The 25,705-nt window shown below is 46.7% G+C and overlaps 2 protein-coding genes across 3 annotated transcripts in view; both read left to right on the forward strand.

Annotated features, from left to right (window-relative positions):
- The window catches only part of LOC111751423 (probable guanine nucleotide exchange factor MCF2L2), a 46,330-nt gene extending 37,195 nt beyond the window's left edge, over positions 1 to 9,135 (forward strand). The window contains exons 11-14 of the mRNA XM_064279519.1: positions 4,332 to 4,376; positions 5,547 to 5,635; positions 5,974 to 6,086; positions 6,158 to 9,135. Of these exons, the coding sequence (XP_064135589.1) occupies positions 4,332 to 4,376; positions 5,547 to 5,635; positions 5,974 to 6,086; positions 6,158 to 6,245 (335 nt within the window). The 3' untranslated portion in view covers positions 6,246 to 9,135. The remainder of the gene's footprint in view (positions 1 to 4,331; positions 4,377 to 5,546; positions 5,636 to 5,973; positions 6,087 to 6,157) is intronic.
- A 6,000-nt stretch (positions 9,136 to 15,135) lies between these two features.
- The window catches only part of LAMP3 (lysosomal associated membrane protein 3), a 36,030-nt gene continuing 25,460 nt past the window's right edge, over positions 15,136 to 25,705 (forward strand). The window contains exons 1-3 of one of the 2 annotated variants that reach the window (XM_023551505.2): positions 15,136 to 15,413; positions 21,452 to 22,194; positions 23,997 to 24,125. In XM_023551505.2, coding sequence (XP_023407273.1) covers positions 15,365 to 15,413; positions 21,452 to 22,194; positions 23,997 to 24,125 — 921 coding nt within the window. In that variant the 5' untranslated portion in view covers positions 15,136 to 15,364. The remainder of the gene's footprint in view (positions 15,414 to 21,451; positions 22,195 to 23,996; positions 24,126 to 25,705) is intronic. The other variant, XM_023551506.2, reaches the window with a different exon arrangement.

Genomic DNA, 25,705 nt, shown 5'->3' on the forward strand with positions numbered 1-25,705 from the left:
CAAATGGCCCATACTCGACTACTGACCTAAAAGTTGATGGTACGAACCCACCCAGCAGTGCCGTGGAAGAAGGGCCCTGGTGGTCTGCTTCTGTAAAGATTTTACAGCCAAGAAAATACCATGGAGCAGTTCTACACTGTAACATCTGCGGTTTGGCATTTGGGGTTTGAGTCTAGGCTTAGCTGTAGACTGTGCGTGCGTGCATGTGCGCGTACTTGGGTGCGTGCACACACCTTGCTAGGGAGCAAACCCAGCCCTTCCACCTCAAGAAGGGTCCTCTCTGGTGCCATCCAGGCTCCGGAGTTTCCTAGGGGGTCAGGCTAGACTTCAGCTGACCCTACATCTATGCCTGGCTTCTCCCTTGCCCTCTCTTCTGTCCTCACTGCCTTACAGGTTCATCAGAAAGCCTTCTCCCAGCAAATCGCTGCACGATCTGCTATTAGAGAACCTCGCAGTGACAGTTAGTGCCAGGAGAGGTCCTAGAAAGATCGGGCTCTGCTGTGGGCTCCCTTGCTGACCAAATAGCCATGAGGGCCCCACCATGGTTGGTAGGTGGGGTGTTGGCATTCTGGTCCTTGGCCTGCTGTAGCAGTTCAATTGTGAAGACTTCCGCCTGTGGTGAACTGGGAACATGGACAGACGGACATGTAGCAGCTGGTGCAGTGCCTCTAGCGCTTAAGAGGTTTGGGGGAGATATTGACGGTTAGGACCATAAAATTGGGAGGCTCTTGGTACATGTCATCAGTGTGTTGAAGTGTGAAAGTGGCAGGCTCAGATCTGCTCACCACCAGTTTGGAGTACAGTGTGAGTGTCCAAGGGCCTCCTTGCCCATGGTTAGACCTCTCTCTCTTATAAGCTTGGCTGCTAAGCAGAAGGTCAGCAGTTTGAATCCACCAGCCGCTCCTTGGAAACCCTATGGGGCAGTTCTACCCTGTCCTGTAGGGTCACTATGAGTTGGAATCGACTCAATGGCACCTAACAACTCCTATAGCAGAGAGCTGCAGTGAGGATGGTGAAACTTGAGAGAAGACAAGTCCCCTGAAACTTAAAGCAACAGCCACTGCCTGGTCATTTTGGGCTCCTTGTGCCTATAGTCAGAGCCCTGGTGGTGCAGTGGTTAAGAGCTCGGCTGCTAACCAAAGATCAGCAATTCAAATCCACCAGTTTCCTTGGAAACTCTGTGGGGCAGTTCTACTCTGTCCTATAGGGTCGCTATGAGTCGAAATAGACTCAACAGCAATGGGTTTGCCCTGGTTTGTTTATGTGCCTGTAGATCAGCCAGCAAAGTCAGGCCCTGATAGGGAAGATATGGGATCCCGAAACTTGGGATGAGGCTATCTGGGTGCCTACCCTTGAACCTTCTGGACTGGCAGAAGTGACCCTTTCCCCATCCCCTCCCCCCAAGACTATGCAGAAGCTTCAGATGAGGAATACAAGGCAATGTCTGCCTTCTCAGAATAAGCCCCCACCTCCCCTCCTGGCCCTCCACCATAACGACAGCTAGGATCAAATGACAGCATGACCTGACCGGGGAAACCAGCTGCCATCAAGTCAACTCCAACTCAGGGTGACCCCGTGTATGTCAGCGTAGAACTGTGCTCTGTAGGGTTTTCAGTGGCTGAGTTTTCAGAAGTCAGTTGCCAGGCCTTTCCTCCTAGGAGACTTGAACCTCCAGCCTTTGAGTTAGCAGCCAAGTGCATTAATCATTCGCACCACCCAGGAACTGAGCCCAAAGTACATCCGCTGCTGAAGAGACGCCCAACAGCCAAGTGGGCTGATGACTTATTGGTTGTAACTATTTTAAGTTCCCTTGTCTATAAAGATTGTCAAAAAGTTAGAATATACAGAAAAGCACAAACAAACAAACAAAATCGGATGTAACCAGAGATGACCACTGTTTGCATTTTCTCCCATAGTTTTTATCTATAAAAATGCATGATATTTTTAAAGAAAATTCAAACTACGCATCTAGTTTTGGACCTTTATACTTTAGTCTTCTTGAAAAGTTCTCTGATGAAACGGGCAAGACTCTGAACTCAACTGGACACATCTTGCCGTTCTCCTCTACACCTACCCACCTACCTTTGGGTTTATTCCAAGCCAGAACATTTGAGGGCAGCTGGTGGCATGGTTTCCCAGTCGTGAAGTTGCTTGGCCTTGGCTCCCAGCAACCCTGAGAGGCTAAGCAGAAGGAGCAGACAGCTCTATGAGTTGATGGGGACTTTGACAACAGAAAACGCACCTAAAAATGTGACCTGAGACTGCACAGAAGCGGAATGCTTGGTAGAGATTAGGTTCCCTGGCCATTGTCAGGTCTGCAAACGACATGCAGAGTTCAGATACAGACTAGGCTCCATGTACACTCTGGACTACCAAGCAAAACATTGTAACCTAGCCTAGTCCCCCTGGAAACATCCTGGAGACCTTTCCTGTTGTTGAGATCTACAGGGCTACTGGGATGGAGATGGCAGGAAGTAACCCTGAGCTTCAGCCCCTACAAAGCAGAGAAAGAAAGCAATCGGTAGCGTTGTTGCTGCCGTTGGCTGCCATCAGGTCAGCCCCAATTCATGGCGACCCTGACTCATGGCAACCCCATGCACAACAGAACTAAACCCTGCCCAGCCCTGTGCCATCCCCATGATCAGTGGGGGGTTGGACTGTTGTGATCCATGGGTTTTCAGTGGCTGATTTTTGGAAGTAGATCATCAGGCCTTTCTTGCTAGTCTGTCTTAGTGTGGCAGCTCTGTTGAAACCTGCTCAGCATCACAGCAACGCGCAAGCCTCCTCAGACAGATGGGTGGTGGGTGCACACGAGGTGAATTGGCTGGCTGGTCTCCTGCATGGAAGGTGAGAATTCTACCACTGAACGGTGGTTAAGTGTACAGGCGCCATCTCTATGGATAAGCTGTTGAGCTTCTTTGTGCTCATATGGGTTTTATTGCTTAGTCTACAAAATGGAGGTTATACTCTGTAGTTTTGCTGTGAGAGCTGGATGAAGCACTTGGCCTCCTGCCTTGATCACTGCAGCACACTGTCATAGGTAATTACATCCCCACTAAACGTTTCTTCCTCCAGGGCAAGTGGGGGAAAACCAGGGGCTTAGGCATTATTTTAAGACAGTTCTCCCTCCATGCCTAAAACGAAAATGAAGTACCCAAGCAACACTTGTGTATTTTAGTTCATGTGATAGAGATGCCCTAAAAAAAGTTGTCCATAATTGTAAGGAAGAGAGAAAAATCTAGTTTGAAGGAAAACAGAAATATAGTTTGCCCGTAAATCTGTAGGAGCCCTGGTGAGGCAATGGTTAAGAGCCATGGCTGCTAACCCAAAGGTCGGTAGTTTGAATCTACCAGCTGCTCCTTGGAAACCCTGTGGGGCAGTTCTGCTCTGTCCTAGAGGGTCAGTATGAGTCGGAATTAACTTGACAGCAGTGGTTTTGGTGTTTTGGTTTTGTAAAACTGTGGGGGGAAGAGGAAACCCTGGTGGCATAGCGGTTCAGTGCTACAGCTGTTAACGAAGAGGTCGGCAGTTCAAATCCACCAGGTGCTCCTTGGAAACTCTATGGGGCAGTTCTACTTTGTCCTATAGGGTTGCTATAAGTCGGAATCCGCTGGATGGCGGTGGATTTGGTTTGTTTGGGTGGGGGAAGAGCTGCTGTGAACTAGTGGCATCTATGGTGGTCCCTTTGCGCCTTCTAGTGGACGTGATGGGAAAAGCAAAATTTAGGGAAAAAATGATCTTGTCATGATAACCCAAAAAACCAAACCCAGTCATGATGTTGTTTTTAAAATCTGTAATTTACCCTAAAATGTGTTTTCAGATCGGGATAATTTGAATTCATTAAAGAATTCATTTGTTATTAAATTTCATTCAATTTGGTAAAACAAAGTAAAAGCTTAGAATTCTAAACACAAAATTCTAAAACAAAATTCCCTAAACCACTCAGGCTTTCTGTGAGAGGAGCTGTGAAGATCACCTGCCGAGGGAAGAGAATGCACTCTCAGGTTCTTACAGGCGGGAATTCTAACGGCCCATCTACCCATCCATCTTGTCCTTCTCTTGGTGGAGAAGGACACTCTACGTTTATGCTGGCACATGGATGGGGAATGCCCCAGAGACGCAGGGTTCCGTCTTCCCAACACACTGTGGGACGTTGGTCGGGACCAGTCATCCCACTCATTTTCCAAGAATGCAACTGTCAGTTAAAGTTTTGATGTCATCAAGTTGAATATTTTTCAAGGTCTGTATGTTTGCTTAGGCTTTTCTGATGTGTGTGTTTATGTTTCTTTATAAAGCCGTTTATTACTCTTATCATCTGTTTTCTCCCCCAGGTGTTTGTGAAGAGGAGGACAACGGCAGTCACCTGGCCCCCAAACGTGAGTAATAATAGCACACCTGGGTGCCCACAGCTGTTCTGAGGCCCTCTCTTTAGTGCTACTGTAATTGCTAACAGACAATAGTCATAGCAGGCGCTCTTGATTGAATTCTTGTGATGGGCCAGGCACTTGAAAAACACTTTTGCTAATCCTCACACCAACCCTGCAAAATAGAAACCATTGTCCTTATCACGCAAAGTAGATACTGATGCTCATGCAGAATAGACACTGTTACGCTCATCACAGAGTGAGGGGACTGAGGCCCAGAGAGGCTGGCTGACTTACCCGAGATCACACAGCACTGAGTGGCAGTCAGAATCACACCCAGGTCTGACTGACTCCAAAGCCCCTGCTCCTCCCACTGGGCAGTAGGCCCCTCGTTTACTGGCTTACAGGCCTGTGACCTGCCAGACTCTGGGCCTGTCCTGGGGTCTCTGGGGTCTGCTCGGTGCTGCCACCTCCTCAGTACCAACGGTGGTACAGGCTCCATGGCCAGCAAATCCAGCAGGAAGGGATTACATAGGGAGAGACCCAAGATAGGGCAAAAGGCAGCCCAGGGCCTGGATGAGGAGTCAGGAGACTCTGTCTGGCCCTAACCCACCATGGGGCCCAAGTCTCACTGCATTGTGCCTGTCACGACCCTCAGCATGTAATAGATGATCAAGAGATGTGACTGATGGTTAATTGATTCACTGGACATGGAGGCAGGATATTCCCTCTTGCTCCTCTGATTTGCCATACAAAACAGCAATGTGATTTGCCAGAGGCTGCCAAGGAGACAGAAAGCAAAATAATTAGGAGGGAGAAGAAGGAGGGTGAGGAACAGGAGGAAGGAAGGCAGGAAGGTTGTCAGTATCCACCAGAGAAATGGAGATAGCAGTGGAGGAGCAAGGAGGCATGGGCAGTGGACATACTGGACATTTCCTCTTAGTCTCAGTTACAGAATTTCTGGAAAAGGGACCTGGAGATCACAGGCCCTCTCCTTCACAGCCCAGGTGCAGTGTTGCTGCCCGGGGAGAGGAGGATTTGGAGATGGGGCAGGGTCGGTCCCTGAGAACAGGCACTGCCTGCTGTATCCGGCCACTGGCTGCAGGGACCTGTCCCCACGCCCCTGTGCCCATCCCCATCCCATCCCCACAGTAGGTCCAAATTCTTCTCTTTCCTCCTCAGGCTGCTCCAGCAGGAAGCCTGTCTCCATGGAAACCTTTGAAGAGTGTGAAGGTGCAGAAGGCCTGGAAAAGGAGAGCAGCACTCTGAGTGTAATTTTCCCTCCTCAGCACCTTCATCTCCTCAGTTCCATTCCTAGGCCCCTCCCACTTCCTCTTCCTGTCCCCCTCCTCTCTTTACCTGCTTTTCACAATTCTTACCCATCAGCACCTGTCACCATCCAGGGAGCTGAGGTCACTGGATCTTCCAAGGGGATCTAGACCCTCCCAGCCCAGTCGTCAGCACATCACCCATTTCCTTAGCAATGTGTTGGTTTTGGGGCCATGAGTAGCCGGGTGAGAGAGCTGGGTGGGCACCAGGCATGCGGGGCCCTCCCCACCCTGGTAACTCTGGGGATGCGTCACTGTCCCCCTCCCCCCCCACCTTCCAGCTCTCGGGACTTTTCCAGTTGGATGACAGTTATGAAATCTGTTCCTCCAAATCTGTTCTGGAGAAGGGAGAAGGCATCCAGAGAGAAAAAGAAGAGCCCGGGGAGGAAGCAACGTGAGTGTGAGAGGGAGAGAAAAGCCAGTTTGTTATCCATTGCTTCTCTGATTTTCTTCTCGGGATTTCAGGGCAGCAGACAGAGCTGAGGAGAGCATTGGGATGTCCGCTGGCCCACTCACCCCAAGGACACCTGAGGATACCTTCCCCGAGAAGTGACACTCGATTCACACCACTTTCCTGGTTGTCACCCATGGGGGGAGGCTGGCTCAGCTGAGCCACCCCACAGTGGTCTTCCCTGGGGGAAAGGCCACAGTGGGTGCCAAACCTGCCACCCACACTTAAGCAGCAAAGGGCCCTGTGCCTGCGGATCTGCCACCCTGGGAGTGGCACCCAAGGACGCCAACGAGGAGGCTGAGGAGCCTGGGTATAGCACCCACCTCTGCCGGCTAAGCCCACCCCTCACAGCCCTGCACACCTGCGGAGGCCGGTGGAGCCCAGCCTGGAGCACTCGGCCCGGGCTTCTCAGTGCTGCTGGCATGATTATTTCATGATTCAGCATTTGGGGCTGGCTGATTCTTTGTTGTGGGGCTGTCATGTGCATTGCAGGATGTTTAGCAGCATCCCTGACCTCCACCCTCCAGATGCCAGGAGCACAAGCTCCAGGTTGTGACCACCAGGAAGTTTTCAGACATTGCCCAGTTTCTCCCAGGGGCAGAATTGGCTGAGAACCACCTAGCCCAAGCCTTGAAGGAGCCAGAGCCCACTCAGCCCCACAGGGGTGGCAGACTGAGGGCTCTGTGCTGTGCTGGCATGGTGTAGGAGTTACCTCGCCAATATTGCTTCGCTTCAAAGACAGTGGGCTTCCACGTTAACTTCTGAAATATTTGCCTTTGCCTTTAGATTTATTATGTTTTTTAATGTCTTAGAGTTATTTCGGAGGGGACCCTGATGGTGCAGTGGTTAAGCATTTGGCTGCCAACCAAAAGGTCAGCAGTTCGAATCCACCAATCCAATCACTTGGAAACCCTGTGGGGCAGTTCAGCAATTCCTATAGGGTCACTATGAGCTAGAATCAACTCGATGGCAACAAGTTTTAGAGTTTTTTCAGTTATTTACTGTTTTATTTTTAGTTTCATTAGTTAATTTTAAATTAGTTGGCATTTTTTTAGTTCATTTCCTAGCTGTTTTATTTTAGAGCTTTAAAGTTCCTGCTTTCTGTTATTTTATTTTTAAGGTTTTTCCTTCTGGAGTTATTCATATTAAGTTCATATTCAGTTGTTCTGTTTTAAGAATTATATGTTTTCAAATTAATTAGCTTTAGAATTATTTTTCATTATTTTTACAATTATAAATAACAGTATTTTCAGAGGTATTCTATTTTTAGTTACTGGAGCTTTTGAGTTATTTGTTTTTACAGTTACCTATTTGACTATTGGAAACCTTGCTAGCCTAGTAGTTAAAAGTTTGGCCGCTAACCAAAAGGTTAGCAGTTCAGTGCTCCTTGGAAACCCTGTGGGGCAGTTCTACTCTGTCCTATAGGGTCGCGATGAGCCAGAATTGGCACTATGGCAACGGGTTTGATTTGGCTTTTTTTATTTGGCTATTAAAAACTGTCTGGAATTCTTTGTATTATTTAATTTTAGAGTTATTTTCCGAGTGAAATGTTTTTAGTTATTTTTAGGAGTTTTTTTTTTGTTGTTGTTATTTTGTTTTAGAATTAATGTTAGACTTATTTATGTTCATGGCTATTTATTTTCAGTTATTTTAGATTCTGAGTTATTTATTTTTACATTCATTTATTATTTGTTTTTATTTAGTTTTTAATTATTTCAGAGTTATTTCCTTTTTTAGCTTTATATTTATGAACCTTATTTTCAGAGGTTTTGAGATATCTGTGAGTTATTTGCAGAGTTACTTATTCTCGGGTAATTCTTTCCAGTTATATCTTTGCCATTTAAATTTTTTCAGTTCTGTATTTTTACTTATTTCGTTTTCAGATTTATTTATTTTCAGAATTAGTTAGTATTAGAGTTACTTAGTATATCAGTCAGGGTCTAGTCAAGAGAAAGATGTCATACCAGTAATTTTAACAGAGAGAATTTAATGTAAAGAATTACCATCTAGCTATCAGAGAATTAAAAAGGAAAAGGGGGGAGAGGAATAATGAGGGATTTTGGAGTTTTTTATGGTGATTTTAACTGCGAGAAGGGGCTACCACCCCAAGGACTGAGGGGACAAAGGGAAGAGGTTGGAGAAATCAAGACCCAGAAGCTTGGAGGTGGCCCCATAGGGCTGGGCCTCGCCCTCTGAGGAGGGGCGCTGTCTGACTTGGTACAGGAGCCTCAGGACTCAGCAGAGAGACTCCCAGAGCTAGATGCAGAACTCTGAGGAGGGGGCGCTCCAGCTGATGCCTCTGAAAGGGTGCCACAAGGCTGGTTTTGGAAGTGTTGGGAAAACAGCAGGCTGCGGCTTCTGGAACCAGCTCTCACTGTCAGGGGACTACTGACAGAACGGCCTTTCCTATAGTCTGTCCTGGTGCCAGAGCCTGACACGGAGCAGCTGGCAAAGGAGGCAATTGGGGTACAGACCTCCAGGCCCCCAGCCCCCGTACCACAAGGCAAAGAACAGAAGGATGGTCTGAAGCTGAGCAACAATGGCTTAATAACCAGCAGACTTAGCTTTGGAGTTTTTCAGTTGTAGAATTCGTTCTAGAGCTGGTTTTGCATTTAATTAGTTCTGGAATTGCTAGGGCTTGATTTGATTTCAACTTTTCAGGGGACACAGGATCTAACTCCCCTGAATTTGGTCAGCAAATAACACCTGAAATGTTATTTCAAGTGATTGAGAAAATCACTTTAGAATGCAAGAAAACAGAAGTCTTGGACCTCACTCTGTTCAAGAAGATGCCTTCGACTGAGGCAGAGACTCAGGGAGGGGCGACTGTGCATAACTGTCCAGTAAAGTGATGTTCTTTGAAATTTCTCAGAAAGTTAAGCTATGTTGTGGGGTACCCTCTCCCACCCCCTTTCCTAATAACAAAGTATCTTTGCTGATAGAGTGTTTCACATTTGTAACCAACAATAGTTACGCTTTGTACAATAAAATAAAATTCTTCCTAAATCTACAGGAAATCGTATGCTCTTCTACTTGCATTATTTTCTAACCCACATTGTTCCAATTTGGGCATCAGGGCGTTTCTTTATTTATGCATATCTTTTTTCATTTCACTTGACTCCTGTTTTCTGAGCTCCTCCGTCCTAAGGAAGGTGCTGGTTAACCAGGTACCAGGTCAGACCAAGGAGGTATGAAGATGGATAAGAACCTCTCGGTCCAGTGGGGGAAGACAGATGTGGAAACAGATGACCACAACACGGTGTGACAAACACTGTGAGAACACAGGATACTGTCGCTGGCTCTTCCTGATGTTGTCGGGGAAGGGGTGACATCTGAGCTGGGTCTTAGAGTAAGCAGTTTCCAGGTGGAAAGGAAGGGTATCCTAGGCTGAGGGAACAGCACACGCTGAGGGAACAGCATGTGCAGAGGCACAGAGGCATGGAGGTGCCATATACGGTGGGGGAGGTGAGAAGAGGCCACTGGGTCCAGGGTTCAGAAAGGCACTACGTGACGGGCTGGTCCTGGAGCTTTACAGATGCTGCCTTGTCTGGTCCCCACAGCCAGCCCACAAGATGGTAGGAAGCAACTACGTATCTTCCCCCGCCTCCCCCCGCCCCCGATTTTACAGTTCCAGACACAGTTTCAAAGACCTTCTGACTTGACATTCTTGGAAACCTTAAGCTCATTCCTGGCTTTATCCTTCTCCCATCCTCGTTTTCACCAGTCCCTTCACTCCTTCCCACTTACTTTCAGAAGTGAGTCCTTCCTTCCCTACCTTTTGCTTCTTAAACATCGGTAGAGAACCAGGAGGGGTGAGACCAGATGGCTGCAGAGGGAGACAGCAGAGCAGATCTGCTGTGGGGAGCCTGAGGGAAGGTCTGTGGACCACCACAGTGGGTGGTGGGAGACATGGATCTTAGCATAGCCATTCATGACTTCCATCTGCTTTGGCAACCTTGGAGAGGTTATGGTGATGGTCAAATGAGGATACCTTTAGAATCTGCTAAGATCCAAACCAAGTTTATGAATTCAACAGATTGCGGGTTTTAAAAGCACACAGAGCCCTTTGTAGCATCAATTCCATTGGTCATGTCAAGTCAAAGCATAATCCTATACAACGTATGGTGGCATATTTACAGAAAAATCAGCTTCACACATTTCATAATACACATTTAGACATTGAGTCTTCAGTATATATGTATACATGCGCACACTCACGAGTGCATCAAAAATTCCTCAGCAGACATCTCTGCTTTCATCTCACTGATTATCTTACCGATATCCGTGGGTACAATTTGCTATGGGAATATGCAAGGACTATTAATGGATTTGGTAGAATTCTTGCTTGCCTTCCATGCAGGAGACCTGGGTTCGATTCCAGCCAATGCAGCTTTATCCACAGCAACCACCCATCAGTCAGTAGAGGCTTGTGTGTTGCCATGATGCTGAACAGGTGTTGGCAGGGCTTCCAGGATGGCGCAGGACCTGGCAACGTTTCATTCTGTTGTGCATGGGCTTGCCGTGATTCGGGGCCCACTTGATAGCAGGTAATAACATTAAGGGATTAACGTCTTAGCTGGACAGAAGAATCTTCAGGGTTCTGTTAGCCTCAAGAATTACATCATTTGGATCCTCTTAAATATTTTTGGGAGCCCTGGTGGCATACTAGTTAAGAGCTCAGCTGCTAACCAAAAGGTTGGCAGTTCAAATCCACCATCTGCTCCTTGGAAACCTATGGGGCAGTTCTACTCTGTCCTATAGGGTCACTATGAGTTGGAATAGACTTAAAGGCAGTGGGTTTGGTTTGGTTTTCAAATATTTTTGACTGTTGACTAGCCAGCTGCTGATTACAAAAACACAGCTCAAAGCTTTCTCAATCTTTTGACCATAAACACTTTAAATCTGTAAAACTGGCCACACTTGATTGTGCTGGCAGAGTGCGAAGTGCCCAAACCCCACAGGTCTCATGGGAGGAGCCTCTCCACAAATGTCACAGCGCAGGTAGGCCGCTGGAGAGCCTTTTTCACACCAGGTGTCATTGCTGGATATGCCCATAGTGCTGCCCCGGTGCTCTGGTACGAGTTCACTCTGTCCATCCATTTGGCCTCCTGATGAGACCACCACACTGCCCCTCTCCTTGCTGGTGTCCTCTAGGAGAAAGCCACCCTGCTGGCCCTGCTAAGCTACATTGGGGTCACCCTGAGCCAGCGGGTAGTGGGAAAGTGCAGGTCGGGAACAGCGGGGTAATTCTTGTAAAGCTGTGTAGGGTACGCAAGGTGCCAAGTGGACAGACACCACGTCCCCCTCCCCAGCGCCTGGACACAACGCTCACTCAGGAAATAGTGGTGAATTTTTTAGGCATCTTGCAAACAGGGAAAAATAAAGAGCGGCTCTTTTGTGGGTGAAATGCATGTCATCTTTCTGTTTGAATAAATGGGAATGAATCCAAACCCACACTAACATCACCAGTATTGTTTGACCAGTTGTCCAAATCATCTCAGGCTTCATAATGTTGCCTGTTGCCCACTAGAGGGACTCAGAGTTCGACATGTGGTTGAGGCTTGAGGCTGCGATAGCCCTAGAGTAAAATGCCCTGGCTGGAGCAGTCCTGGATCTGTGAAAGTTGGAGTCAGTCTGAGTCCATACAGAACACTAGCCATGCCTTATGAAATAATTAGAAAAGGTAGAGCTCTTCTAATATGGATTGAATTGTGTCTCCTCCCCACCCCCCACCCCCCCAAAAAATACGTGCTGTAAATCCTAACCTCTATGCCTGTGGTTATAATCCCATTTGGGAATGGGTTGTCTTTGTTACGTCAGTGAGAAAGGATTAGTGTAGGGTGTGTCTTAAGTCAACCTCCTTTGAGATATAAAAGAGATTAAACACACAGCAAAAGAACCAGACACGGGGGAAGACAGATGCCAAGCAACATGAAGATCACCCAGGAGCAGAGGCTCAAAGGGACAAAGACCATCTTTGAGAGCTGACAGAGAGAAAGCCTTCCCCTAGAGCTGACACCCTGAATTTGGACTTAGAGCTTTAAGGTGCCTCATAGTAAAAGCCTAGAACGCCCTAAAGAGACTGTTCTTTGGTAGAATAACGGACATCAAAGGTGATTCTGATGAGGGCTGAATAATTCACTTCCATAGTAGCTCATTCATATGATTGTTGGTAGGAGACTTCAGCTCCTACCACATGGGTCTCCATAGGGCTGCTTGAGTGTCCTCACAACATGGCAGCTGGCTTTCCCCAGAGTGAGTAATCCAAGAAGGAGAGCAGGAGGAAGCTGAAATGCCTTTTATGACCTAGTCTTAAAAATCTATTACCGTCATTTCCCCCACATCCTATTTGTTAGAATTCCTAATAAATCCCACATTCAAAAAAAAAAAAAAATTTATTTTATTTATTTATTTTTTTTACGTTCAAAAGGGGAGGGGAATTAGCCTCCACTTTTTCAAAGGATGGAGAACCAGGAAAGGTTTTACCTCAGTACTGGGGAATAAAAGCTTTCTAGTACTGCCTAACAAAGCTTAAAAAAGAAGCTCAAACTATTTCTGAGTAACTTAATTGTATCTTGGAACAAAGTTCAAGAATATTTTACAGGTGTCTTAGTTACCTTACGGCCATAAGAGAAATACCACAATTGGGTGGCTTTTAAGAGCAGAAAATTATTTTCTCACAGTTCAGAAGGCTAGAAACCCAGATTGAGAGCATGACTCTAAGATAGGGGCCTTCCTTGTCTACTTCAGCTTCTCGCGGCTACCAGCAATCCTTGGCATTCCTGGGTGTGTAGATTTACCTGTCTGTCATCTGTCTTCCTTTTCCCCCTGTGTGTGTCTCTATGTCTATACTGCTCTTTTTGTAACTCAGAAGTGATTAGGTTTAGAATTCAGCCTGCTCTGGGATGATCTCATTAACTTAGCAAAAGAAGACTTCTATTTCCAAATGGGGTCATATTTACATGCACGGGAGTTAAGGTTTCAAATCTGCTCTGACTCATGGCAACCCCACATGACAGAGTAGAACTGTTCCACAGGGTTTTCCTGGCTGTAATTTTTATGGAAACAGATCGCCATGATTGACCCTAGACTGTTTGTGCCAACCAGGGACCTTAGTCAAAGACAGGAGCCCTGAAAACCAGCCTCGAGACTCTGATCATCTAAGCACCTACTCAGAACAGTAGTTCCTGACATCTCTCGGTAAACATAGGATGAAGCAACGAATGACCCTGAGCATCACTTGATCTCTCCATTCTCAGTTTCCCCATCTGTGAAATTGGATAGAAATTATGATAATAAAAGTGCCCTACTTAGTAGCTGTGGGGCTTAAATGGAATAAAAACAGTGCCTGGCACATTAAAAAAAAAAAAAAAAAAAAAAAACCATTGCCATTGAGTCGGTTCCGCGACCCTATAGGACAGAGTAGAACTGCCCCATAGGGCTTCCAAGAAGCGGCTGGTGGATTCAAACTGCTGACCTTTTGATTAGCAGCCTGAGCTCTTAACCACTGAGCCACCAGGGCTCCTAGCGCATAAAAAAAAAAAATTGTAGTATTTGCTTAATAATAGTCTGTTGAACAAATGGACTAAAAGGCTGGAGTATTAGGTAGAGAGTTGCTGATGTTTGTTCAACTGGCACAAGTTAATCCTCACGTTCCACCATAAAAAGTCGTCTTGGAAACAGCTCCTGCTTTGGTAAGTTTACTTGAGTAGAATGTTTACAACAATATAATAAAATAAGATAGCTGTAGCCAAAACTGGTTTTTCAGGAAATTATTTGGGACTAAGCTGAAAGCCCTAAGCCTGGTAACCAAGGGGGTATCCTAATACACTACCTAGGTGTGTACAGTATTCCCTACTCAGACTCACGGGCCTCAGAGATGGATCATCATTGTTTCATGTAATTAATAGAGGAAGGGTATAATTCAGGAAAAGATTGCCTTTCAAAAATATTAAGTATTTCTATGTTCCAGGAATTTTTTATTTCTAAAACCACCTAGGAATAGGCAGCATTATCCCCATTATACAGCAGAAAGCTGGACAATGAATGAGGAAGACTGAAAAAGAATTATGCCTTCCAATTACGGTGTTGGTGAAGAATATTCAATACGCCATGGACTGCCAGAAGAATGAACAAATCTGTCTTGGAAGAGGTACATCCAGAATGCTCCTTAGAAGCAAGATGGCAAGACTTTCTCTCACATACTTTGGACATGTTATCAGGAAGGACCAGTCCCTGGAGAAGGATCATGCTTGGTAAAGTAGAAGGTCAGCAAAAAAGAGGAAGATGCTCAATGAGATGGATTGACACGTTGGCTGCAACAATGGGCTCAAGCATAGCAATGATTGTGAGGTCGGGGCAGGATTGGGAAGTGTTTTGTTCTGTTGTGCATAGGGTCACTATCAGTTGGAACTAACTCGATGGCACCTAACAACAACAACACAGCAGAAGAAACTGAAGCTCAGAGAGGTTCCCCAAGATCATACAGCTGGTGAGTTGGCAAGGCCATTTCAAACCAGGCTTCCTGACTCCCAAGCTCATGCTCCTGCCACTCACTCCGCACAGTGGCCTCGCAGGGTCCACAGGTGAGGGGCCGTGGGCACAGACCAGTACCTTCTCAGACCCTTTGTAAATGCACACCACCACCGCTCCAGTCACTGGATTTTAAGACTCCACCTTACCCTCATACTGAAGGACTGGTTTTCTCCTGGCTGAGAAGGGCCTCTTTTTTTTTTTTTTTTACAGAAACGTACCCAAGAACTCAGAGAAAAGAGGAGACCCAAGTTCTGTGAGAGGGAAGCCGGCGTTACCACAGGCCCCTACCTCTTGTGGAGAGACAATCCCAGCTACCCTTCACCTCAGCCTGCCTTGCCCTGGCAAACACTACAAAAAAAAAAAAAAATTTTTTTTTTTTTTTTACAAGCAGTGATGAAATGTGCCTGCCTTGGCCCCAGAACCACTTGTGGTCTCCCTTCCTCAGCACGCCACTTGGCCAGGCCTCTCAGCTGCTTCTCAGAATGTAAGCAATTTTGGTTTCTCCACCACAAGTGAATGAGAGGCAAAGAACTGCTTCTTCCTCTTAGTTTCCGGGGCCCGCCCTGGAATCAGCCCTGAGCAGGTCAGAAGACCAAGCTCTTTCTGCCTGGCTGGGCCAAGGGCAGCAGCTGCACAGCAGCAGAGCCAACTCTCCGTGAGGCGGCCGCTGCCCTTGCCCGCCTGTCATGTCCTGGCAGTTCCCTGCCGTCGCGGTGCTCTTCGTGTCCCTAGCCGGTGAGTTACACACACACCTTTCCATGGTGACCTTGCCATGTCTTGTCCTATTAATACTCATTCTGGTGCCACTGCCCCCGGTGAGACAGGACACAATGTAGGTACGATTCGGCCACTGTGGGTATTTGAGAGAGTCCGCTCCTTATTACCTGACACAGGTGGGACACGCCTTGATTTTCTTCCCAAAAGCTTTCACAGTTGGCGTTTGTTTTCCCTGAGTTAAGCAGAATAGGTGTCAAGCCCAGAAGATAGTAACACTGTCCTTTGTTCCCAGATGGCACTTTATTAGAGTTTGTAGAAATCCCTTAGATATAAGAGGTGGTGAACTGAGCTGGGACTCAGAAATTCTCTGAGAAAAGCACATTCTGTCTTGCTTTTCCTGTTTTCCTCAAATGGAAGCGCTATGTTTGTCTCTCATACAGTGAGCTACGAAGACACATGAAATGCGGTCTGACAAACTGCGTCCTTTCAGAAAGGTGTAAGCCAGGGAGTGAAAGACAAAGACATTACCGCTGCACTTCAGAGGGGCTGTCTGGGAAAATGGGCTTATAACTATTACCTGGTATCCCAACCCTGGCTTTCACCTAGGACATGTTCTACCAAGGTGTGCTGTGGTTTGGTTCTTGTTTTAAAGTTTGTTGGTTGATTCATAATTCCTTCTAGAAGTGCTGCAATGTGCGAGAATGAGCTCTGTCCGGACTCCCCTGCTAGATGCTCAGGTGGGCACAGTGGTATGTGGGTGTAACGTAAACCATCGGGAAAGCTGTGTGGAGGGTCAGGTCAGGTCAGGTCAGCTGCCCTAACGCAGGCTGTTTTCCTTGTGCCACACTTTCAGAATTATAGTTTCACAGTCTTTTTTTTTTTTTTTTTGGTAGGGGGAAGCAGAGGGCTGGGAAGGGCCGATGAGAAGGGAATTATTACTACGTCTAGAAGGGCCAGCTGATATAAGAGCAAAAAAACCCTGGCCCTGCAGTAACCCACAACGACTTGTGTGTAGTAGCATCAGTTGAAGAGCTGATGGATGACTGACAGTCTGGAACAAAATGAGTGTCCCACAAATGACGGGCAAGTTGGGAGGAAGTGCCCACATTGCCCTTTCCTGTCTGAGCTGCAGAATCCCCAGGGGTGAACCGATGGAAGCAGGTTCTTTCTCAAAGGTAACCCCGGCCCCAAGTAGGCTGGTGTTTCCTGGACAGGCTCATCCATGAAAGTGACCCATGCCCCAAGGTAGACTGGTGTTTCCTGGCCTTTGGGAGTCACACATAACTGATCCAAATCTCTGCTCTGAGCCTCACTAGCAGCAAGGCCCTGTTCATATCCCCTGACCTCTTGGATGCTCAGTTTCTTCACTAAAAAATGGGGAAAATCTTATCTTCTCCCAGGGTGTTGGGAAAACAGAATGAGATCGCACCTCATAAAGCAATTACAGAGCTGAGCCCCTTGCTTTTCTCCCAACACCCAGGCTTCTGAAGCCTTGTGCCTTTGCGCATACACACTGGTGTCTGGAATACCATGAGCTGTCTTGTCAGCCTGAAGAATTTCTCCTTGTGTTGGATTCCCTGCCCCATCACCAAGCTCCCAGAGTGCCCATGTTGAAGAGTAACTATTGGTTATTTAGATGTCTGCCCCACAAGGCTGTGAGCCCCAGAGGGCAGAGACCTCACCCCAGAGCCTGATTTAGGGCCTGGCTCAGAGGAGGCCATGCTTGTTGAGTTGGGGGTGGCAGGGAAGCCACCCAAAGACTGCCCAGGAAGAAGTGAGCTGTCAGGGAAATACCTAGAGAAGAGGTTGTTCTGAGCCCTTGCGTGGTGGCTGATCTTCCTAGGGGCTGGCCAACTAAGTCATCTCTTAGTTCCTTCTGTGGGTTGTCAGGGAACCAAAACCTTCTCACACCTCTTCCTGCAGATCACACACCTAGAGGAGTCTGAGCAGTGGGTCCAGGCCCTGGGGTACTTGTCTGCTGAGTCTCATAAATCCTGGAGAGGAGATGCTGGGTTGGTGGTGGTGAGGAGGAAAGCAAACCAGTGTGTGGAGGGTCAGCAACGGGTTTTTATCACGCATTGCATTTGGTTTGAATTTACATGCCTGTGTATCAGCCAGGGTTTGTTCTGAGAAGCAGAATCACTAGGACAGATATAATGAAATTGCTGACCGTCCCCACAGGAGCATAGATTTTAAACTCTGCCCTGCTATTGCTTCTGCTCACTGTCCTGTTTGTGAATCTCAGGCAGACAAGTGACCTTGACTAAATTTCTATGGGACCAAAGGCCCTTTTTTAGAATTGTGGACCAATTTTGACAAAGATTGGTCATATACGTGTGGTCATATGCATGTTGTTGTTCTTACGTGCCATCGAGTCAGTTCTGAGTCATAGCAACCCTATGTACCACAGAATGAAACACTGCCCAGTCCTTTGCCATGTTCACAATAATTGTTATGCTTAAAGCCATTATTGCAGCCACTGTGTCATTCCATCTCATTGAGGGTCTTCCTCTTTTTTGCTGACCCCGTACTCTACCAAGATATGACTGATCCCTCCTGATTACATGTCCAAAATATGTAAGATGCAGTCATATGCATAGATTTTGTAAAATAAAGTATTATATCTCAGCTTTATTGAGTACCTAACAAATATGTGAACTTTCTGGGACGTTTTACGACACACAGCATTCCTATCATTGTCGGTTTTCTGTCTAATCACCTGCTCATCATTCATGCCCACCCCCACATCTATGGGGAGATGTAGAGGGAAGGAGAGAGGGCAGATCAGGGAAGGAGAGTGGGAATATTAGAACAATACTTCCTAGACTGGGTCAATCTGTAACATACCTGTGAAATTTCTGGAGTATTCAGTTAGAGTCTGCCCCCCTCCCCGGGCAGTTTTGGTCCAGCCACATGCCAGCCTGGCCTTCTGTCCATCGCCCATATTCCTCATCCCAAAGACACACACCCACATGACATAGCAAGACCTCATGGCTACCCTCACCTCCAGCCACCACACTGAGACTGCCTACACACCATGCACACCTTGGCAGGGTGCCATGAGTTTTCTTGGTCTTTTGAGATGCCACACATTCATGAACTACCGATGTGCTTTTTCCATTATTTGTGCTCATTCATCACTACTGAGAGAGGAGTTTTGGTTGCATTTTGAGAAGGCTTCCACGTCAGAGGGCATACTCAGCTGAGCAAATCCTACTCAGCTAAGAAGATTGCTTTTGCTCATAAGACCTGCCACATACAGTAGGATTTTAGCAACAATTTAATGATCTCCCCGAGAGAACAAAAGGTGACTGCTTTCCAGTCTCCCAGAGTTCCTCACAGCCATCTTCGCTTCTCACAAGATGGTCCTGGAAATCATGTCGAGAGTGAATATTGTTTCTCCACAGCAGTAGTATGAACCCAATGAGGTTCTTGCCAGGTTTTTCACCAATGAATTAGCAACTCAGGTTTAGCCCAGATGAGTTGTGAAAATACTCAACAACCACCAACTTTCATTAAAAAAATTTTTTTTAAATCGACTTCCAGTCAGTTGATTCTGACTCATAGTGACCGTGTAGCACGGAGCAGAACTGCCCCCATAGGGTTTCCAAGGCCGTAAATCTTTGTGGAAGCTGACTGCTACATCTTTCTGCTGCAGAGCAACAGGTAGGTTCAAATTGCTGACCTTTACTGAGTGCTTAACCACTGTGCCACCAGGGCTCCATCAGTTTCCATAAAAATCTTGAAGGAAAAATCTTACCCCAAACCCTACAATGTGGCCATAAAAATCTTAGGTATAGTGATTTTACAAGGTTTACAAAGTAAACCTACAGCCCATAAAAGCCACAACCCCCAAGTATCATGTATTTAACTTACCCAGATGGATACTTTCGACACAAAAGACTCTTTAATAATAATTTCCTGTGACTTACTAGCATTAATAACAAGAGCAGCACTTTTTAAAAGGTTATTCAAGGCAGTCTGAATCCTTTTTGCTCTCCCATTTTTCAAGCCAACTGTGCAGAAGTAATTCACAAGTCTTGCTACTGGGCTTGAAGTTAGAACTTTTCTTTGCTGTTTCCTCACGTAATCTTTTGAAAGAAAGTCTCACCAAAGACCATGGTTGTGAGGATTTGGCAAATTGGGGTTACTGGGGGGACGCCTTCTGGTGCCTCTCTCCTCTGCTTTTGTCTGTGCCCTCACCATTCTTCCCAGTGACCCATCCTACTTCCACCTATCCCCAAATTCAATGGCAAGCTTTGATTCAGACATATAGGGGCTTGAGTCCCAGCTCCAACGTTTCCCAGTTGTGTAATTGTGGTCAAGTTGATGGAGTTTTCTAAGCCTGGGTTTCCTCATCTAAAGATGGATACAGATAGTACCCATCAGAGGGGTTTTTTAAGAGGAGTCAGTGAAAGAAGACCCTTGACCTGAGGCTTGCCATGTAGTTAGTCCAGTGACTTGAAATTTTTATTATTATTATTATGGGAAGAGTAACCACTTAGAAATGTATTGAGGGCAGGAGGGAGATCCTAAAGGAGTTCGTGGTTTGGTTCCATTGGATGTGAACTTCAGGACTCTGCAAATATCAGCATAGAGTAACCTCCTTCTTCTTTTCCTGTGTTTTCCCAATCACTCCCCAGCACCAGGAGCTGCACTCCGATGAGAGGGTGTGGGCAAATACAAAGAAACCACTACGTTGCAGGGGCAGAGCAGTCTCTCAGTTTGCCTGATGATGGCCTTCCAAAGAACGTCATGTGCATTCTTTCCACTTTTCCAACTCGCCATGTGCCTAAAAGGAGGCAAGGATAGAGCCAGAAGCCTTCTACCCTTAAGGCACAGCCTCGCCAAGCATCTGTGACAACAGTGCACACTCTGTGTCAGTAATGGTCCACCAAGTGCTTTCACTTTATCTAACTTGTCTGAGCCTCACAATAATCCTAGAATGTTAATATCCTCATTTACCCAATCTGATATCTAGTCATCCAGCCAATATTTACTGAAAACTTTCTGTGCACTGGTGGTAAAAAAAAAAAAAAAAAAGACAGTTCCCACCTTCAGATTGCTTTTCATCTAGTGGGAGAGATGGACCATCAACAAATAAACTAGTAAATAAACATATAAGCACGGCTGATATTCTGCTGGTACACACAGTTGGGCCAGGCTGATTATTATATATTTGACTACATAATTACAAATTGTGATTAGCACACCGAAGAAAACGAATACAACACCGTGATGGAGAATTGAGAGGACAGGCACACGTTTTATATCAGGAGAACAGGGAAGGCCCTCTGAGGAACTGAAATTTAAGCTAAAACATAAAGGACAGTCCACCCACCCGAAGTATCAGAGCCATTCTGGCTTAATTTTCTTTCTTGGTTGAGAAAGGTTAGGTCACTCGAGAGGTTAAGTAAGAAAATGGCAGGAACCTGTCTGTATTTAGGGAAACAATGGGTGGGAAGATTAAGAAGAGATGAAGGGACAGTGTTAGGAGGAAACGAATCCCCCATCACTGGAGGCGACTGAGCAGAGATGGGATGAACTCATGGTAAAGAAGCCTGTGCATGATTTAGGGTTGTAGGTACAAGCTAGGGTCAGATTAGGGGTTGGACTAGATGACCTGTGAGACCTTTTTGAAACTTTGGGCTTGATTCTATGAAAACTATAAAACCCTGTTTGTGAATCACGCTCCAGCTCTGTCAGGTCACTGTCAACTGGATTTGCATTTGAAGGTGGGAAATGAGGAGGGCTTGTAGGCGGCCTTGCCATGTAGTCTTCCAGTTGAGCATGATCACTATGGTGATCACAGATAGAGCAGCTGAATGCACAACACCCACTGCGAGGTCACAGCTCTGAAAAAACAAGGGTGCAGCCAAAACATGGCAACGATTGTGGCCTAGCGATGAATCTTTGGTGATCTTTACCTCATTGTTATATCTCCGTGAATTTCCCCAAAATACAAGCATATGCATGTTAATTTTTTACAAACAAATATTGAAAAAGGGGTGAGGGCTGGCATGCAATGTGTAACAGTTTTGTTTCCTGGTTTGCAGTAATTTTCCGCTATGGCAGCCAAATAGAAGAAGCCTTTCCAGAAGCCAGTGACCATCTTCAGCCCACTACAGCAGCAACCATACAGGCCAGACCTTCTTTCCCACAACCGACTAGCCAAATGCCTCACAAAGCTCTAACAGCAAGGTCCACAGATGGGCACGCCACCTATCAAATAGCTGCCACGACTTCCAAGTCTGAGAACCCAACAACCCACGCAATGATAAAAACTCCAGCAACAACTACTTCGGTCACTACAGAAAGCATCCCATCCACCAGTCCAGTAACCCACGCCCTCATCACAACCCAGGCCACACCCAACATCTCACAATCGGCTCATCAGGTTACTGAAGCTACGATCGGCTCCAGTGCAGCACCTGGTTCACAGTCAGCCGCACTCAACCCACCAGCCCATACAACCATGACCCACCCATCAACTGTCAGCCCCACAGCTGAGGAAACCACCCAACCCAGTAACCAGACTTCCCTGCCAGCAACATTGCCCACGACACCATGCAACAGCACGACCAGCCAGATGCCCACACAACCCATCCACACCCCAGGGACAACCACAGCCACACACAATGCCACCCAAACAGCACCCCCGGTCCCCCCAGCTCCTGGGCCCACCCTCGCACCACAGCCGTTGCCAACCAAGATTGGAATTTATCAAGTTCTGAACGGAAGCAGACTCTGTATAAAAGCAGAGCTGGGGATAGAGCTGATTGTTCAGGACGAGGAGTCGGTGAGTGGAGTGGAGGACCATAGCACTAACTCCAGGAGGTGTGAGTGAAGTTGGCCTTGCTGGGAATGGCATTCCCCTGCATCCTGGGTCTTTAAATGAAACAAACACCTGTGTGCTCTCTTTTCCCATGATGCTCCGTTAAAAGGCGCGTCTGTTTTAGAATAAGTACAGATAAAAAGAAAAACCAATAGAGAGTATTTGGAGAGAGAAGGAACACACCACACCTTTAAGCATACACAATCCTCACTGTTAGTCAGCCTGGGCAGCATATTCAGTGTTGGACCCAGCCTGGTCCTACCCCTCTGGATGACTCCTGACTCTCGGCTCCTTTCCTGTGAAACCAGAGGTTTGCATTAGATGGTTTCTATAGTCCCAGCCAGAGTCCCTGGGTGGTGCAGAGGGTTAATGCACTCAGCTGCTAACCGAAAGGTGGGAGGGCTGAATCCACCCACAGATGCCTCAGAAGAAAGGCCTGGTGATCTATTTCCCAAAACATCAGCCATTGAAAACCCTGTGGAGCACAGTTCTACTCTGAGCCTCAAGGGGTCATCAGAAGTCAAAACCGACTCAACAGCAACCAGTTGGTTGGGTGGTTTCAGCCAGCTGTGACATTAATGTGGGAAATCTAGATTAACAAGGGCGAGAGGGTGGGCTATGGTGATCTGATTTACTGAAGGTGTCACCACAAAAATAATACATACTTTTTTATTTTTCAGTTTTTATTCAACTAAACCTTTCTTTTGAGACAGACGTTCATTAAATAGTGAGCCCCTTCTTGTAGTACCTTTCAACATGTTTAATTTAACAAAATTTAAATTCCACACACCTTATCAGGGATACCAAAAATAAAAACCTAACCTACTGTCGTCAAGTCGATTCCGACTCGTGGCGACCCCATGTATTACAGCTATGCTGAGCTCCCCAGTGCTTTCTCAGCCGTAACCTTTATAGAAGCAGATCACCAGGCCTTTCTTTTGCAGTTCAAGCCCCAACCTTTCTGTTAGTAGTCAGGCATGAGTCATTTGCGCCAGCCAGGGGCCTGTTGGAAACCCTGGTGGCCTAGTGGTTAAGTGCTACGGCTACTAACCAAAAGATCTGCAGTTCGAATCCACCAGGCACTCCTTGGAAACTCTACGCGGACAGTTCTATTCTGTTCTATAGGGCTGCTAGGAGTCGGAATACATTGGCTATGCGTTACGTATCAAGGAACTTCTTTCTGTGAGAGGACTTCTTTAAAAAATCTTTGGAAGACCAGACTTACTGGTCTGGCAGAGACTGGAGAAACCCCAAGAGTATGGCCCCCTGACACCTTTTAAACTCAGTACTGAGGTCACTTCTGAGATTCACCCGTCAGCCAAAGATTAGACAGGCCCATTAAACAAACAGTAACACACATAGTTCAACCATGTATACGGGACTAAATGGGCACACCAGCCCAGGGACAAGGACAAGAAGGCAGGAGGGGACCAGGCAGGAAAGCTGGACAAATGGAAATGGGGGCCCCAAGCTCGAGAAGGGGAAAGGGTTGACGCATTGCGGGGTTGGCAACCAATGTCACAAAACAGTGTGTGTATTAATTGTTTAATGAGAAACTAGTTTGCTCTGTAAACTTTCACCTAAAGCACAATAAAAAATCTTTGGAACATACGGCTTAGACATGGGAGGTGCCCTCCAGAGAAGCCTACAGTTGGGCACCATATGCCTTGGGCGTAGGATCACTTGCTAGTCTGTGCTCCACAGTTCCTAGATTGGATTTTCTTCCATATCTCATGAAGCTCGTCTATCTTGTTTGGTTTGTTTAGGTTTTTTCACCACAGAGATACTTCAACATCAACCCCAACGTGACCCAAGCCTCTGGGAACTGTGGCCCCCGAAAATCCAACCTCCTCTTGAATTTCCAAGGTGGCTTTGTGAATTTCACATTTACCAAGGTAAGATCTGAGCTCCTGCGCACTGATGGCTTTGGGATGGCTTTATCTGGCCCACTTCCTGGGGCCTAAGTCCTAGTGGAACGGAATCTTGGAGCCTTTCGAGATCTTCACTGATAACAATGAGGGGTGGGGAAATTTTTGATATTTTATGTTTGCCTTCTTCCCCCTTTAGCATCTTAGGGAGGCTTGGCCTCTGGGGAACCAGCCACTTGTGCCCTTTGCAAACCACCTAAAGGAGGAAGTTGTATAGAGAAACAGACCCATAGAAACTCCCGTGGAGGCAGGATTGTTCTAAGACCAAAATCAAATGTCAGAATGGGTTCTTCCCAACCGTTCCAGCTCAAATTCAGGGGCTAACCAGTTCCTTGGTTTTCCAGACCATTCCTGGAAGGGGGTGGACAGTGAAGTAAAGTGGAAAGCTTGTGGACAGGAGGGTCTGAGACTTGGCTGCAAATTTGGCTCTGTTGCTCATTTTCCCTGCGACATTGGGCAGGTGACTTAAGCTGTCTCAGTTTTATTTTATCATCTGTCAATGGGGGAAGGAAATGAGAAATCACCTCTGCAAAGAGCCTGCCTGGTGCTTGAAAGGTGGTGGATAGTCAGTAACCAGTAGCTATGATTGTAGGAACTGAAATGGGTCAATGTCTTGGGTAGAAAACATTGGCCATCCCACTGTCAAGAGGGAGATGGGGTTCCCCTATTTGTGCTACAGGTGGAGTAAGAGCCAGGGAGGAAGCTGTAAGAAGACTCCTACAGTTGGGACTCAGTAAGGGCCTCTTTCTTACCTGTGACCCTGAAGTTAGAGGAACAGCATCTTATAGAGGAACAAGCAGAGACTCTGGGGTCAGACAGACTGGGATTGACTCTCATAATACTTACCAGCTGTGTGATCTCAGGCTAGTTTGGTCCTCAGTTTCCTCATCTTTGAAATGGAAATAATTAATACCTGCCTAGCAGAGCTTTTGGAAGGATTAGAAACTGTGCATGTAAGCTGTGTAGCACAGGGCTTGATTCACAGCAACCTTCGATAAAGGGTGATTGTTATCATTATTATTAAATTGGTCACAAAGGCTTCATCCTACCTTTCTCCACAAGGTAGTGATGCACTTGAGAAGTCAATGGTTTCCTTTCAGAACCAAATGGGAGAGACATAATCGCTCACATCAGAGGAACATTCAGGACAGAATAAGTGTTCTAGCCCTGGACAATTAAATTATAAAGCTATCAGGAATAAAAAAAAAAAAAATCACTTCAGCAAAATGGCAGAGGATACAGGCATAAGTATGCATACTTATCTTTGGGGGCTCCCTCCACCCCATCCACTCCCTCTGGGAATAATTGCCTGAGGGAAGGCGTTAGGACCCTCCAACGTTTGCCTGGGTGTTTGCCTGGGCCTCACTGTGGCCACCTGCAGGAGGGAGGAGGAAAGCCACTCTCAGTCCCTGGCCCAGGTGCTGCAGGAGCGGCTCTGCCTGAGTCTCAGCAGCCAAATTCACCTTGTTCCTTCCATTCCCCAGCACAAATCCTCACAAGCAGCTGGTCTCAGTTGCAGGACAAGAGGACAGCATTGCCTTCATAGA

Source organism: Loxodonta africana, chromosome 1, assembly GCF_030014295.1.
Source record: "Loxodonta africana isolate mLoxAfr1 chromosome 1, mLoxAfr1.hap2, whole genome shotgun sequence".
NCBI classification, from domain to species: Eukaryota; Metazoa; Chordata; class Mammalia; order Proboscidea; family Elephantidae; genus Loxodonta; species Loxodonta africana.